A 17,469-nucleotide genomic window follows, 5' to 3' on the forward strand; every position below is an offset into this window, starting at 1 on the left:
AGCGCGGGTCGGTTCATGATGATGATAATGTTCTACCTACGACACATGGCCAACCTTGACCATAACAGCTCTGCTGTACAAGGTAATAGTCCATGGTAACGCACTTAAATCCAAGGAACTCTTACTCCTTAACCAGCAATCCTGCTGCGTAACGAATGCGGGACAGTCTGATATAAGATACCCAAGTGTTTCACAGGAGCTTCAATATGCACACAACCGAGTGTCCACACGTTCTTTATGGTATAAGCGTTCGCGCACCCATGCAGCGCCATCCCGTGATCGCGAAAGTAATTCACAAAAAAATTAAGGCAGCTTTCTGACTTGTGATGCCAACCCCGAAGGAACAACGGACATGGTCGGCCTTCTTTATTTTTCTTTCTTTCTCTTTCTTTCTATCCCTCTTCTTCTCTTTCTTTCTCTCTTTCCCACCCTTTCCTTGTTTTATTTTTTCACTTTCTTCCCTTTCTTTCTCTTTCTATATATTTATTTCTCTCTCTTTCTTTCTGTGTTTTTGTTTCTCTCTCTGTACTCGCTCACTCGCCCATCAGACTTATTGCATCGCACGCCGAACAAATCGGGAGAGGGCGTGCGGGGTGTACATATTCGGGGAGCGAAACAGAAGATAAGTTATTGCGTTGCACGCGCTAGAAAAGTAGAGACCTTTCATGATGATGATAGTTTCTGGGAACGCGTAACGGCATAACGGAAAGCATAAGAGCTCCGCTGTCAAGAGGAATTACGGAAATTTGTCACTTGTTCAAGTATTAATTTCGATCTGCATTTCAAATGTCGAACTAAATTCGGCTATTCATGTAACTCAGCTGAGCGACATACTTCTACCACCAGGTGTTTTTAAGAATTCGTAATAATAATGATACTACTACTACTACTACACTACTACTACTACTACTACTAATAATAATAATAATAATAATAATTTATTTATAATTAATTAATTTCGGCTGGTCCACCAGCCGAAAACGTCAGTAAACATACCTCAAAAACCAACGTGCGTCGTACTCTCTCTTGTTTCTTATTCTACCGGGGCCAACGTGACTTCCTTGCTGCAACTATATATATATATATATATATATATATATATATATATATATATATATATATGTGCAAGGAAGGGGCGAGGAAACTTTCTTGAAAGCAGATTTACTTAACGTTTTCAGCTGGTGGACCAGCCTTCGTCAGACTCTGACGAAGGCTGGTCCCCCAGCTGAAAACGTTAAGTAAATCTGCTTTCAAGAAAGTTTCGTCGCCCCTTCCTTGCATATAATACGTCGGGTCCAGCGTGAATGACGTTCAAAGAATTCGGTATATATATATATATATATATATATATATATATATATATATATATATATATATATATATATATATAGCATTTAAGGCGTATCCTTGTCTCGCACACTTTTTTAGGACTCAGCTAACATTTTCAGCAGCCAGCATTGGCTCCCGTGTGCCACGGTCGAGGCAAAACGACTCACCCTATTCTCCGGCACCTACTGGCACGGTTCCCGTAGAAGCCCGCTTTCGAGAACACCCCTTGAACAACACGCAACTGCGTCGCTTGCCTCGCTCGCGAAGCGCCACGGAGAGGTGACGCGTGCGGAAAGTGAAGATGGCGCCAAGGCCAAATCCACTACGCCGCGTAGAGGGGAGGCAGCGTGTAATGCCGCGCTGCTTTCTATGTAGGGGGGATGCGCCGTTCGGCATACAAAGGGCGCGTGAGCGACGGGCGTGTCGCAAGCGTTTTGTACGCAGCGAACAATGAAACTAGCGAAGGCGCCCAAGGCGTTTTTTACCGCGCTACTCCGTCGCTCCCCAGCATTCCGAGAGCCCGGCCGTCGACATCGGTATTATTATTGGCAAAAAAGCTGCCTCTCATATTTCAAGAACTCTCGCGTGGTCATGAATTTATCTGCTATCTATATTATCTGTTGCCCGCCGTTGTGGTTCACGGCACCATGCGGACATGCTGCTGCAAATATGTTGACGGACTCGAAGGCTCTCCCTGACACGACAGCAGAATTTATATGTATATAAGGGCAGAACTCGCAAATGCACATGCACACTACTTTATGTGCACTATAATCGACGCGAAGCCTAAAGAGTACGGTGATTTTCATCGCTGCATTGATTGTTGGGGGTGCTGAATCTCGGAAGTCACTTTCATCTTTACGTTTAATAATGTAGCATAGGAAGCGCCCTACCGGCGCGCGTATGGAGTGCGAACTGTAACGACCCCGTTCAAACGGAAACCTCTGTTGCCCTTTAGAAACCTAGTCACTTCGTGTCGACGTTTCCTTCGACATGACGCTTCTCATTCTTAATGAATTCATCTACGTCAACCAGTGAGTTCATTCGGCTTAGGAATGCATCAACTGCCAAGTGCCTGTTCCAGAGAACACTTGTAGAAATGTTGGCGTATTCATTGCTGCCCGGCTGACTGTCTTACGAGCACTTATTATTTTTTCGGGGGGTTGCTGCATTTCAATATAGCACACAAAAGGTACATTTTGATATTGCACAGTTCCAAGGACTCGTCCATAATCAAGCCCCTGGACTAGTTAAACGGTATACTGATTCCTACGCATTCGTATTTCTATTTTACGTATTCGTGCTTGTCGAAGCGAGGAAAGCATATTATAATATTATAAGTGGTATTACTAATAGTGGAATAGTTGTTTGTGGTATACCGAGCAGAGCTTAAAAATTCGGCCGATCCCACGTACCGTGGGAGTCGATGTTATGCGAAGCATGCGGCGGGAAGGCGTCTGTGGCGCAATTTTTTTTTTACTGAGCGATACGTTATAAAATGACGCTAAAGATTTGTATAAATTTTATACGCACACATATACGTTGAATAGGCGCATATGTGTTATATAACCAGTTGTTGACAGTTGGTTAACGCTGCCAACGGCAACGTGGGTATTACCAACACCAGAAGCGCTAAGCTGATATGTAGTGCTTATATTTGTCCCTTATGATGAAGAACGCAGGCACGTTTCACGAACCCGTGTGCATGTGTGGAAGAGGTTCTTGACAGTTCTTGAACAAGGTCATCATCACCGTGATCAGTGAGCACCAGCTGCTGGACTGGACTTGTTAATCGGATCCGTTCGTGATCACGGCTATGAGGAGTCTAAGTGTAGTGCAGTGCGCGGTAGAGTGCAGCTGGTGGAAATCCTGGATACCTCTTACGATAAAATGATCAATGATGCCTCCTGTGGAGGACGTGGCAGCAAGGTCTTTTGATGCACTATCCACATCCAAGCCGTCCTTCACGCAGTATAAGGACCAAACTTCGTTGCCAGGTCTTGATAAATCAATGTTGAAGTCACCGGTATTGATGAGAGGCCTGGTTCTCTCGGCAGGCTTATTGTAGGAAGCATTGACCCCGGTTTTTGCGTTATCCACGTGGTCCACGTTGCGGACCATGTGGACGAGTGGATGGTAGTTGAGCGTCTTCCAGGGGTGTTCTGTCTTCAGCTTCCTCACTTTTCTTGCGTCCGCCACGGTGGTGTAGCGGTTACGGTGCTCGTCTGCTGACCCGAAGGTCCCGGGTTCGATTCCGGCGGCGGCGGTCGCATTTCGATGGAAGCGAATGCTAGATGCCCGTGTACTGTGCCATCTCGGTACATGTTAAAGAATACCCGACGGTCAAAATTTCCGGAGTCCTTCGCTACGGCGTCTAACATAATCATATCGTCGTTTTGGGACATAAAACCCTAACAATTATTGTTGTTATCACTTTCCTTGCGTGTCAATGCGTGTGTTCGCGGTTACTGTGTTGGTTGAGATTGTAGCAGCTGTGGCACATACCCCCTTAACATGAACTCTGGTGTACGGGTATGTGCCCCACGTGACTGAGAGAAAGGGTTTCATGATGTACGCGACAGGTATTTTGCGTTATTCATGTCTTGACCAGTGAATCGTGTTCGTCATACACTGATCCCCTGCTATGCCAATTTTGGTATATGAGAAGTTATAGAGACGACCAGGAGAGCGCCAAGACGTAGGCGGCTAGATAGATAGATATATAGATAGATAGATAGATAGATAGATACGTAGATAGAAACGGCCAAAGTGCCTGAGGTTCGCTAAGAAATGCTTCGCATTTAAAAATGGATGTGAAGTGCGGAGGTGCAGCGAGCGGCGTTGTGTTAGCCTCGCGGGAACTAACGATGACATCGCATTTTTCTACGAAAAACCAGTTAGTGAAAATTGATTTGCAAAATAAAAAAAACTCACTGGGTCCCTTGCGCATTCGCCTAAGACGACTCGAAGATCAAATCCATGCAGTGTGGATATGCAGTGTGGAAACGAAAATGCCTAAAACTGTGGTCTTAACAAGAACTATACCACATTTGAAAAATTGATATCCCAGTTGACAGCCCTTTGAACTCTGTCGAGAATATATTTATATACTTCTCAAATCTATCTAGCAGAACGGGGCAAGGATTGCGATATAAGTGCGAAATCCATGCGCATCGCGCAAGCTACGTCAGCGTAACTAGATATGGCTTCCAAAATATTAAACTAGACTCCACAAAAAGCCATTGAACACCCCCGCCCCTTTCCCCAGAAAAAACAACACTCACACACAAGCCGAACCTACGTCGTACACAAAATGAACCTACGGGTATCGCAACCGTTAGGTTGCGATACCCGTAGGTTCATACCCGTAGGTTCATACCCGTAGGTTCATACCCGTAGGTTCATACCCGTAGCCTTCGAGTCATGTCATAAAAAAAAATGTCTTTGCATTTCCTTTGAACCTACAGACGAAAGATCACAGAACAAATTTACCGTCGAGGAAATTCGCAGTAAATGAGGGACCATCGCTGCCATCTTTGAATATCGATATTCCAGCGAATGATACAAATAGCTCCCACATCACGACTCCCAATCAATATTTGCCTGGTCGATATTTCGCGGTCGCGACGGCATGTTTCGGTGACCGTCACTTATTTTGCGTGCAAGCTCCAGAAAATTTTGTTTTAAGGCGCATAGACGAAAACATACATTGCTGAACAATACAATGCGGAAGAAGCGTTGTTACGCAATCGGCCACAATGCTCGTTTTTGGGTTACATAAAAAAATGTGTAAAGCGAAAACATTTGACGGCTCAGGGCCTGAGTACAACTGCGTCCTCCACCATGTCCTGTGCCTTCAAATATTATATATATATATATATATATATATATATATATATATATATATATATATATATATATATATATATATATATATATATATATCATCGAAGCCAGCCTTTCGTTGGGCAAGAACGGCGCCAAGGCCGACACCGCTGGCGTCCGTGTGAACTTCTGTCGGAGCGCTGGGGTCGAAATGCCGTAGGATCGGAGGAGAGGTCAGGAGATGACGCAGCGTATTAAACGCGGCCTCGCAACTTGGTGACCAGGTTGAAAGGTTGTGGTCCGCACGAAGAAGCTTTGTCAAAGGGTCTATGATGGTCGCGAAATTGCGGATGAAGCGGCGAAAGTACGAGCTTAACCCGATGAAGCTGCGAAGTTCTTTCAAGGTCTTTGGCCGCGGGAACTCAGCGACAGCTTGAAGTTTGGATGGATCAGGGAGCACCCCATCTTTTGACACGACATGGCCGAGAATGACTAGCTGCCGAGCTGCAAAGCGACACTTCTTCAAATTGAGCTGGAGGCCCGCGTTGGCGATGCATGTCAGGACGCGTTCAAGTCGAAGTAGATGGGATTGAAAGTCCGGTGAAAATATGACAATGTCGTCGAGATAACAAAGGCAGACCTGCCACTTAAGTCCGCGTAGAATGTTATCCATCATTCTTTCAAACGTTGCAGGCGCATTGCACAGACCGAAGGGCATGACGGTAAACTCATATAAACCGTCAGGGGTGACGAACGCAGTCTTCGGGCGGTCTGTCTCAGCCACCGGGACCTGCCAGTATCCGGACCGTAAGTCGATGGACGAGAAGAATTCGGAGCCTTGGAGGCAGTCTAGCGCGTCGTCAATACGTGGTAGAGGATAAACATCCTTACGGGTTATCCTGTTGAGTCGACGGTAGTCTACACAAAACCGAATGGTGCCATCCTTCTTCCTGACCAGCACTACAGGAGAGGCCAAGGGACTGTTCGAAGGTTGTATGACGCCGCGTTTGAGCATGTCACCTACGTGCTCGTCGATGACGCGGCGCTCCGTTGCTGACACACGATACGGCCGTTGGCGCAATGGCGCATGGTCTCCGGTGTCGATGTGGTGGACAACTGTGGAAGTGCGGCCTAAACGAGCTTGTTGTAGGTCGAATGATGTCCGAAAGCGGTTAAGGAGGGCCACAATCTGGGCGTGCTGACTCGTAGTGAGGTTGGGGTCAATGCACCGAGAAAACGTGACTTCACGAGACGGCTCCGCAGGAGTAGCGTTAACGCCGACGGCGTCAACCTCGACAGAAGCCGGGTTGTCAGGCACAGTATAAACAAAGCTTTGGTCAAGTTCGTCAGCATGACCGAGACACTCAGCGTGGTGCAAGGTAGCAGGACAAGAAAACATGTTCACAACATAAAGAGCGCTGACACCCTGTCGAACGGTAAGAAGGGCAAAAGGGAGCAAGAAAGGATGACGGTGAGTAGCAAGCTTCGACGGTGTGAAAAGAACTGTGGAGTCCGAAAATGCAGCGCAGGATACGGGTACAAGGGTGGAAGAGAAAGGAGGAACGTCGGTGTCGCTGGCGACTAACACCCGAGAAGAGGCGCCGGAGGAATCTTCGAAAATGTTGCCGCCGAATGGAGACAGCGAAAGTTCAGCACGGGCGCAATCGATAACGGCATCATGAGATGACAGGAAGTTCCAGCCTAAAATCATGGCATGAGAGCAGCGAGGCAGAACGACAAACTCGATGTGGTACAGGGCATCGTCTATAGAAACCCGGACGGTGCACGCTCCCAATGGGTCAATCGGCTCGGCGCTTGCTGTACGTAGCGAAATCGCAGAAAACGGCGTCGTGACTTTTCTGAGCTTAAGACGAAGCTGGTCAGAAATAACTGACACCGCCGCTCCCGTATCGACAAGCGCATGAACGGCAATACCTTCGGCAAAAACGACAATGACATTGGTCGGGAAAAAATGAGGACTTGCGCAGTTCGCTGATATCGCAGTTCTTGCCTCCGGAACTGCGTCATTCAGTTTTCCTCGTGGACAGCTTCAGGTCGGCGGATGAGGGGAGACAGAGAACGTCGACGAGGGGATGGAGACCGACGAGTACTGTAGCCTCGGGAAGAAGGCGCGGCGTCAAAGTGTGGACCGGCAGGAGCCGAACGGTAAGTGTAGTCCGGACCATTGCTTTGTGGTCGTGCCGAGTCGGAATACCAAGCACGGCGGCGGCAGAATCGTGCTACATGGCCAGCACATCCGCATGAGAAACAGATGGGCCGGTTGTCTTGGGTGCGCCACGGATTGAAAACAGGGGCCGCAGATTCAGCGAGGTATTGCCGAGCCGGGTGAAGGGGCTGCGGTGGTGGACCGTAGTTTCTTGGCGTATAGTTTGCGGTCGCGGGTAAAGGTCTAGAGAAGGTGGGCGTAGGTGCGTATTGCACAGCCGCAGACGGCGGCCTCGGCTTGGCGGCGGCTGCAGCGTACGTAAGCGGAGCTGTCACTGGAGCCGGCTGATGAGCAAGTGGTACGATGCCTGCGACTTGTTCGTGTATGACCTGACGGATCTCGGGAGTCAGGAGCGATTCAGACGCTTGGGCGGCTGGCAGAAGAGACAGCTGGCGCGCGACTTCTTCCCGAACAAATTGCTTGACCTGGTCGAGGAACGACGAGTCGGAAGCAACAGCACATGAACTGTTTGTTAAAGCCGAAAGCGTGCCGTCTGGTATTAGAGCTCCTCGTGTGGAAAGCCGTTGTTTGCGCAGTTCTTCGTAGCTCTGGCATAGAGTAATCACTTCGTTGACCGTCTGTGGGTTTTTCGCCAAGAGCATTGGAAGGCGTCGTCCTCTATGCCTTTCAGGATATTCCTTATCTTCTCGTCTTCGGTCATGGACGGGTTAATGCGCCGGCAAATGTCAACTACATCTTCTATGTAGCTGGTGAAGTTTTCACCTTTTTGTTGAGCACGACTGCGCAGCTGTTGCTCAGCCCGAAGCTTGCGGACGGCGGGGCGACCGAATACTTCTTGAAGTCTAGCTTTGAATACTGTCCAGGTGGGAAACTCTGATTCGTGGTTGTGGAACCAAACGTTGGCGACTCCGGAGAGGTAGAAGCTGACGAAGCTGAGTTTATCCGCGTCATTCCATTTATTAGAGACGCTGACTTTGTCGTACAATGACAACCAATAGTCCACGTCTTGATCTTCAGCTCCACTGAAGATGGGAGGGTCTCGTTGGCGTGGCGTACCTGAACAGACGACTGCAGGTGACGCCTGGGGAATAGTGCTCTGCCCAGCATCGTCAGGCATGGTTGGCATGGGAGGGATCGTCCGGTTTCGGAGTTCCAGGTCTGGAAGTACCCCGCACCTCCACCAAATGTCACGAGGCGTTCTGGGTGACCAAGCCCTCAGATGGTAGAGCCGAGCAGCGAGAGATGACAATCGGGACAACACCGAAACGTAGCTTTTATGAATAATCTCGTCGTCGTCTTCTCCTTCCAAGCCAGATCCCCACTACCCATTATTTCCAGTACAATATATATATATATATATATATATATATATATATATATATATATATATATATATATATATATATATATATATATACATATAATGGCATGAACGAACGTACGAATCAGACTATTGTAACGCGGTTGAAATGCAAAATGAATGAGCAGCCGCAAAAGTCTTGGGTCAAACATATTTCGGACGTTGTCCAGGCGTACAATAGCACTCCACATGAAGTAACCCGATATCCACCATCCTACCTGATGTATGGAATAGCTTCATACGATACCATTTTAGACACGCCGATGGAAAGTGTGCAAGAAGCAAGGAAAAGTGCAGTCAAGAACACGCTAGCTTAACATGAGAAGAACAAGATCATCAACGACAAAAAATTCCTACCACAAGATCTTCAACCTGGCGAACTGGTGCTCTACGAAACACCTTGGCATCCAAACCAGGCCTGGGCAGTATCGCGATACAAGAGTATCGCGATAGTATTTCAGAGATACTTTTGAGTATCTGTATTTCTGTATCGAGATACATTTGAAAAATGTATTTGTATCTCAGTAGTGAAATACTTTTACGATGTATCGCTTGTATCGCGATACAATGCAGGACACGGGTATCTCGTTACATTTTCTTTTTGTTGGAAATCAATTGACGCGTGTTTCCAAGGAGGTATGACAGTTTTTTTTTCATTTGTTTTTGTGCCAAGACAAGCAAAGGTGCGCCGCCGGTCACCGACAGAAAGGGCGGCGATGATTTCCCCTCAAGCACAGAATTGCCCATGTGTGGTAAAGCGCGCGACGCCGCAGACGTCAGAATCGCGGAGGCAGTGTTGACGGCCTCTGCCGACGAAAGTCGATGTCTCTCAAGGCCAGTGCAGCTCGCATAGTTTTTTTTTTCGGGTGGCAAACCATTACTTCGTGACCCCCCGCGCGGATACGCGAGGCGGTAAATGCAGGAGAACGATCCTCAGGTCACGTGGGCATAAAGTCACGTGATCAAAGCGATAGCTCATCTAGGTACATCTTCACCTAGGAGCAGAGAGTGTGTCTAGGGACGGTTTAGGTACAACCACCGAACACGCGGAACACGTAGTACAATCGCGTGGTGCGTGATCGGTTTGTGTGAGAGGTATGAACAGGGTGGGCGTGTGTCCACAGCTTCCGAGCTAGTAAAGTTGCGTTAATTCGTTACCACTTAAAACGTGGCAGGCCGTTTCAAGCACGTCTTCATTAGCACTGAAACCGACTCTTGGCAAAAGAAATACAGGCAAGTGAGGTGTGAAAACGCAATGTGTAGTGCTAAATGTTGAGAAAGCGCCTATGAACCAAATGTACTGGCAACAGCTAGGTTGAGGCATTTTCATTGGTGTCATGTGTGCTGACTCTACGTAGTTTCCGTGAATGGTTTGAGAAGTGTTTTGCGTTTTTTTCCTTCATGTATTGCATGAAGCTGCACACATTTTAAGTGTCCCGTAGAAATGCTTGTACGAAAGAAGAGTAGCTTGGGCTTGTTCGTGTACATACATAACGCAAGCGGAATAGCTCACACCGAGGCAGGGCCGGTGTAAGCAAGTCGACACGAGAGCGTGTGTTGTCTTGCTTGCTCCGTCGCTGTCTCAGTATGTGCCATTCCTCTTGCTCGTGCTAGGTCTAAGTTATTGGCAGATGCGGACATGTGCGATATATGTATTTTGCAGACGTGAGTACTAGTAGCGCAGTGCAATAGAAAATGTCTAAGGTAGTGCATCTGATGATGCACAGACATAACAAGTGCTTCATGACCAGTTTACTTTGAAGGACTTCATACGTTACGCCTTGCTCCCGACACAGTTTAACCGGTTGTTTACTCCGGTTGCTTACTCCTTTGTTTTTGCTGTTGCCAAGGCCTCTTCTCCATGGACATTTTTTATGTGCCTTTTTAAATTGCTCGCATTTGAAAAAGCCTTGTCACAGAAAGTGCAGATCTTGTCAAGTCTCGTGGAGGTGCTAGCGCGCGCCCCGGCGCTTTCGCTGCCATCCATCGAGAGCGTCCGACAGGAGAAAAGGATCGCTCTCCGCTAACTCGGGAGAGGGGAACGCGAGGCTCACTTGTTGCGGGATCGGCAGGAACTGTAGGTAAACTGGGAAAACTTGGCATCGCCTCATAGGGAATAATCGAGCTCTTGATTTCTCTCGTGGTTGACGCTGCACCGTCCCTAGGATTCCCCAGAAAGCGATGTTATACGGAGCGGTGACGTCTGCATCGAACTAGCCAATGAGAGCGAGGATCACCCTCCTGGAGTTACCGCTTCGCCGCAGATACATCCTTGGAACAGAGTCTTTGCAATGCTTCGCGTGCGTTCAGTTCTCAAAGCTGCGGCACTTCTAAAAGCAGTTCCCATAGTCCCGGCGGAAGTGACTAGAAGATGGCTATCTTTGTCGCGCTTTCAGCCACCTCTCCAGCGTTTCGGGGTGCGTTCCTAATTGATCACAAGCATGAAACGGTCTTTTGTGGTACCAGGCTCCCCAACCGCCGGAGGCGACTTCGCCTGTTGCGGCTTGCTGAAATGGGTGCTGGTATAGCGTCGGTGGTGGTGACACCTTTATTGAAGAGTGACCCTTTCGGCCCAGACGACGAGTGCTTGCTGTAGTTTCTGATGGGGCGCTCTGAGCAACTGTCCCTGATTCCACGTCTGTTTAGATAGCTTGCAGGAGCGACTTGGGAGGGCTTGAACCCTCTCACCTCTCGCCCCCAAAGAACGTGATTTTAGGAAGCCAATTTTTGGATTGTGCAGTTTCGACATATTGGGCTGCATTGCGCGTATATAATTATGACCGACTTATATGGGCAGCAGAATCCGCAGTCGTCTGACCCGGCGCCGACCGGGCCAGAGGGCTGAGGATTCCGAAGATGGGGACCGACTTCTGAGCGGTCAGAACAACCCACGTGACGGAGGAAGTGTTTCAGTATCTAGATGGCCCTAGAAGAGATGTCGCCGCGCTCCAGGGCTATCCGGCTATGAAGGCGGTATTTATTCACTATAACACGAATTTGTGCCCGTCTGCAGCGCTAGACAGGCTTTTTTCTTTCCAGAGTCTTGTGCTGAGGCCGAATTGACGCTGTCTATAAGACAGTCTGCTTCAGAAGCTCAATTTGCTTAGATTATGCTATTTCTAGCATAGCTCATTTAGTTGTCACCAAGCATGTCGATTTCGGTGCCCAATTCTTGTTACTGTTGCTGTGATATAGTGTACTTTTTTATTGCGATTGATATGTGTAATTATGTCATTATTACTAATTATGTAATTTGTAAGCTACCCCTCCCCTTCTGTGATGCCTTAATGGCGCTGAGGGTACTGTAATAAACAAATAAACTGAAAGTTTCCATGCACTGCAACTTTATTTACACCATTATGCTGCACTTATGTCTTTGCGGATACGAGCATCTTTGAAATAAAAAAGAAGTATTCTAGTATCTGTATTGCAGTATCTGTATTCCGGAATACTTTTTCGTCATATTGCAAAAGTATCTCCGAAATATCCCGTTACGCTAAAGGCAAATGTATCTCAGTATCTGTATTTTAGGCTTCCGGTCCATGTATTTCGATATCTGTATTCCGGAACACTTTTCCGAGTATCTCTGCCCAGCCCTGATCCAAACAAAGGAAAGCTCAGCTCAGTCATTGAAGGACCTTACACGATCCTTCGTAGAGTGTCTCCTGTGAACTATGAGATAGATCGATGCGTGGCACCGGTAAGCAGAACTACTGTAACGGACGAGACATGGCGTCAGTCAGAACACCAGTTTAATCTAACTCCTCCTCTTCCTTTCCCCGTCAGACACACACACACACACACACAGATATATATATATATATATATATATATATATATATGTATATATATATATATATATATATATATATATATATGTATATATATATATATATATATATATATATATATATATATATATATATATATACAATTACTAAGATGTTAAGGTGCTGCGCAACCAAGATTTTTCGTGATCATGGTGGTAACATAGCAACGGGCGGGAACGAAATGAAGAAAAGAACACCCATCTATTACAATGTACGTGCATGTCAATGAACCTGAGATGGTTTAAATCACTTGGGAGTGTGTTAGTCCGTTATGCCACTTGGGAGTGTGTTAGTCCGTTATGCCTCATAGTAATATCGTGATTCTCGCAGAGAAAACCACAGAGTTCAAACGGAAATGGTTTTGCTCGGAATAGCCTCACGACAATGCATAGTTACCTGCGTTTGTCTCCATGCATTGGGGCCTTGAAATTTGCATATACTGGCATAGAAGGCAGGAGAGACACCATTTCCGATCTTTCTTCAGCGCTCAACAGGAACAATACATGACAGTCCGCCACGAGCTCTGCATTCGGCTGCTAATAACATATATATCAATCATTGTACGCCAACGCTTTATCTGACGTTATAATCGCGTCATAAGTGGCACGCGCGCCGCTGCATCGAATGAAAAGGTCAAGTGCAGGCGCGTCGAGATGTCCGCCTGACTCGTCGCACAAAGAGTGTCATTGATTACTTTTCTGCGATTGGGTATTGTTGCACGTCTCCAATTGTCGCCCTGTATTCTCGAGAAGGAAATTCCTCGTCGGCTATTAACATTCAGCAATCAGGATTCACGCGCGAAAACAATGATATAGATATCAGGTACGCCGAAGTGGGGCACTGCGGGTGATTTTTGACCATGCAGAGTTAATGTGGTTATCACTCGGCCACTCAATTTGTATTTTTCAGCGAAAAGTAGAAGTAGAGGTTCTATTATATACATATATATATATATATATATATATATATATATATATATATATATATATATATATATATATATATTACAAATGGACTGTAGAAAACTATTTCAGTGCAAAATAAGCCCTAGAAATCTACGACTACGAACCACGCCCACCGCCGGTGGCCGCCATTTTGCGATGGAGTGTGTGGCGTAATGTGCTGCATGAGTGTAAGTCGCTGCAAATCGTTAAGTTGCAACGCCAAGCTGAAGAAATTTTAAATAGATCGATTGAACGAACAGCGGACCACGGAACGAAATCATTCGCCGGAATGCAGACGTCAGCACATCAAGCAGACTGTTACGACATGGCTGTTATATTCAAGCAGATGTTACGACCCTAACAAATGTTATTATACAATGGACGAGTAAACAATGCGTGTACTGTCTATAGCAAGCCGCAAACATTTTAGTTCTTGTGAAGCCGCCGGCCGCAAGCGAAACGCCCGCAGGCGGCGCGTTTGTGAGCCCTGACGTAGAACATACCAACACTTCCTCAATAGGAGGTGTTTCATGTGCGGGCGCAATTGTGGGACTACATTTATTCGTGGTGAAATACGAGCAATTTGCCTCTGTAGCCTTCTTTACATGGCCAAGAAAAGTTGTTCGCCAGTATAGGCACCGGGCGGCCGTCGGAAGGCGCCAGCTACGACTCTCCCGAAAAGCGCCCCAAGCGGCGGCAGGGACAGCACTGGCATGTGAAGCAGACGACGCGGAGCAAGTTCTGCTACTTTCGGCCCGTATTCGCAGAGAAGCGCGGCGTTTCTTTTTGAGCAATTCGAAGCTGCATGCTGTAGCGTTTGTCGCCGAGAGGCAAAGAGAAGCGGCAGCAACAGTGTTCTTTTGAACAATGCACGAAGCGTTCGACTCTCGGACATGTGTTCAGACAACGGGGCCCGTCGTCGGGCTTCAGGCAGACTCCTGCGCAGTCATTTGCGGTCGTGGGCGCGTTTAATGGCCGCCAAGTTATCTAGAAAGAATGACACGGTGTCCCTCTCATGTCCACACCGATGAGCGCTGTCGGAACATCAAACGAGTCAGCTTCTCTGCGTGGTGCTCTGCTTGTAGGCGTTTGTTTTCGTTCGGAGACGGACCAGAAGAGGGGGCACGATGCCTCCTCCCTTTCGGGACTGCAAATGAGGCAGGCCCGATTGTCGACACGATGTAAAATAAGCATCTTTGCATTTTAACTGCCGAATTCGCTGTTCCTCATTATGGTCTTGAGGGCACCATGCGCGAAGGCGAGCCCAGACAGCGCAAGTGCACTCATGGCGCTGCCAGTGTTTTTGCGCTGCAGTTTCAAAGACTTGACCAGCTGGCGTGCGCGTTTTCGTGCGTCTGCTCTAGAGAAGGGTCTCCGCTTGCACGAAGCAGGTGCACGAAATCACGTGCACGTGCACGACATCACGGAATATAAAGGCGACAACGAGTGCAAATAGCGTTGCAAGTGCGCTACGCAGACGAAGCTTAACGCGATAAGCTACGATGTGGAGCTAGATGTAAGTAGCACCATTTCTATTTTTTAAATGCGAAGCATTTCTTAGCGAACCCTAGGCACATTGAGCGTTTCTATATAGGTATCTGTTTATCTAGCCGCCTACGTCTGGGTGCTCTCGTGATCGCCTCCTTAACTTGGTGTAGACCAAGATTGGCATGGGAAGGTAAGCAGATTTGACGAATATGACTCTCTGCTCATGACACGAATAAAGTGAAAATCCTGTCGCGCACGTCGTCAAACCCTTTCCTCCAGACACGTGTAGCATATACCCGTTCACCACGGGCATCGGTGCACGGGTATGCGCCACAGGTGATTGACAGTTTATATCTACCCAGGAACGGCGAGAACAGACATCAGTAATTAAAATGCGAGAGTGTTAAGAAAAACCGACAACGTCAGGGTTGTCCCGACCGAATGCAGAGAATAAAAGTAAGGATCTCAGCAGGAATCGAACCCAATGGTTCTGTGTGGCAGTCTGGTATTCTACCACAGAGCCACGCCAGGTCTAGAACATGCTTTGGAAAAAGACCCTATGCAGGCGTAATGTCAGTGCAACATCAGTTGTGGTTGTGGTGCTGGCTATCTAATTTTGTAACAAAGCAATAAACACTAGATATGTACTCCTATGATACAGGCGTCATGTCAGGTTAACGTCTGTTGTTCCAGTGTTTGCTCTGCTTTTATTGAAGTGTAATAAACGTTACATTTTTATTCCTATACGATTCAGCAAGCTATATTCAAGCGTTTCTCGACCCCGGAGGAATACGCAAACGAAAATTACGTATGATGTTCACATAATCGCACCGTAAAGTGCACTTCACTGCGAAAATACTGACGTATGTGCCGTAACGTGGGTGCTGACGTTACGTCAGACCATAAGTTACCCATTGAACGCCAGTGTAGTCGAAGTGCCTGGTATGACCACGATGTGTACAAACTGCTGCACTTACAAAAACACGTCGATCCACCTCGTAACACTTGGCTCAACACCTAAAAAAAGCAGCATAGAACTACGCGCTGACTACTCGCATAGAATATTTAATACCTTGTTATTCTGTCTACACGTGGACATTGTCTCCCAACATTTGAAAAGGATACCCTGCATCTCCTATTCAATTTTCGTCTTTCTTTATGCAATGCTTGGCCGATCGCACATGTTGTTCCTCCGGTGTACATCTTGCAAACTCCTGTCCCCGTTTTGCTTTCCTTTTCTTTTCGATGCGTCACCGATTCTAATATTTCAACAGGTATCTTCAGTCTATGTATTTCATGTAGCTTGACGCAACGAGGGCCGTCGTTGGCGGCTTGTGCGCGAACAAGGCCCTCCGCGACGGCGATTGCAGACGGGAACCGATGGAACTTGATCGACTCCCCAGCTTTGTCCACGTTTGCACAACTCGGGCTTGGTTCCCGGGGCCTTTCGGCAGCGCAGGACATACAAGCTACGAGAGCACAATGAAGCGCAGCCAATATCCAGCACCCCGTCCCCGCAGCAAGCGCCTGCTCCTTTCTCGCACCCTCATGCCATTAGTTCCACGCCTCCACCGAAAGAGGCGCCACCAGTCCAAACTCGCCCCACACCCGGTGCCTATAGCGGGCCTGGTGGTCACGACGCTCGCCTTCGGATCGTGGGGACGCGGGTTCGAATCTCGAATCGCCAAGAAATTTTACCAGGAGAGCAGTTTAGGCCGATCGCCAGACCGTAATTTCTCAACATAAAGTATCGTCATGCTGAACCGGCGCACGCTGTCTTCGTCCTCTTTTCTATGCTTCCGTGTCTTCTTCTGTGTGCAATACATCATGTTCTTGATGTTCTCTTTTGTATGCTTAGCGAACACGCACAAAGGACGACAAGAAAGAGAAAGGACAACCACTACACTTCAACTAATTTTTTAATCGACATGAAGTCCACAATACATTTCTTTGCGCACATGCAGGTGCCACGTTACAAAGTTCATTCCCCAAAAGAAAACAACAAAAAGAAAAGAAATTCTCCGCCGCCTATCGGTACCAACAGTTCGCACGTGGTTTCTTCTTACACAGAGAATCCAGTTCTCTTTTCGACAGCGCGATGGACGGAGTGCTGACACATGTGTCACCCGCCTTGAGGTGGTAGTAGTAGTAGTAGTGTCCTCTACTGCATGGCTCATACCAGGGCTGGGCAGAGATACTCGGAAAAGTATTCCGGAATACAGATATCGAAATACATGGACCGGAAGCCTAAAATACAGATACTGAGATACATTTGCCTTTAGCGTAACGGGATATTTCGGAGATACTTTTGCAATATGACGAAAAAGTATTCCGGAATACAGATACTGCAATACAGATACTAGAATACTTCTTTTTTATTTCAAAGATGCTCGTATCCGCAAAGACATAAGTGCAGCATAATGGTGTAAATAAAGTTGCAGTGCATGGAAACTTTCAGTTTATTTGTTTATTACAGTACCCTCAGCGCCATTAAGGCATCACAGA

General features: G+C 47.3%; 1 protein-coding gene across 3 annotated transcripts in view; it reads right to left on the bottom strand.

The window, feature by feature from the left end:
* LOC119374550 (sulfotransferase ssu-1) overlaps window positions 1-17,469 on the bottom strand; it is a 459,957-nt gene that overhangs the window by 19,838 nt on the left and 422,650 nt on the right. The window contains exon 1 of one of the 3 annotated variants that reach the window (XM_037644696.2): window positions 12,929-13,014. The exons of 1 other annotated variant lie outside the window; for it this stretch is intronic. In XM_037644696.2, coding sequence (XP_037500624.1) covers window positions 12,929-12,999 — 71 coding nt within the window. In that variant the 5' untranslated portion in view covers window positions 13,000-13,014. Of the gene's footprint in view, window positions 1-1,496; window positions 1,624-12,928; window positions 13,015-17,469 lie in introns of those variants that run through there. One more of the 3 variants, XM_049410984.1, reaches the window with a different exon arrangement.

The sequence above is a fragment of the Rhipicephalus sanguineus genome, chromosome 11, assembly GCF_013339695.2.
Source record: "Rhipicephalus sanguineus isolate Rsan-2018 chromosome 11, BIME_Rsan_1.4, whole genome shotgun sequence".
Taxonomy (NCBI): domain Eukaryota; kingdom Metazoa; phylum Arthropoda; class Arachnida; order Ixodida; family Ixodidae; genus Rhipicephalus; species Rhipicephalus sanguineus.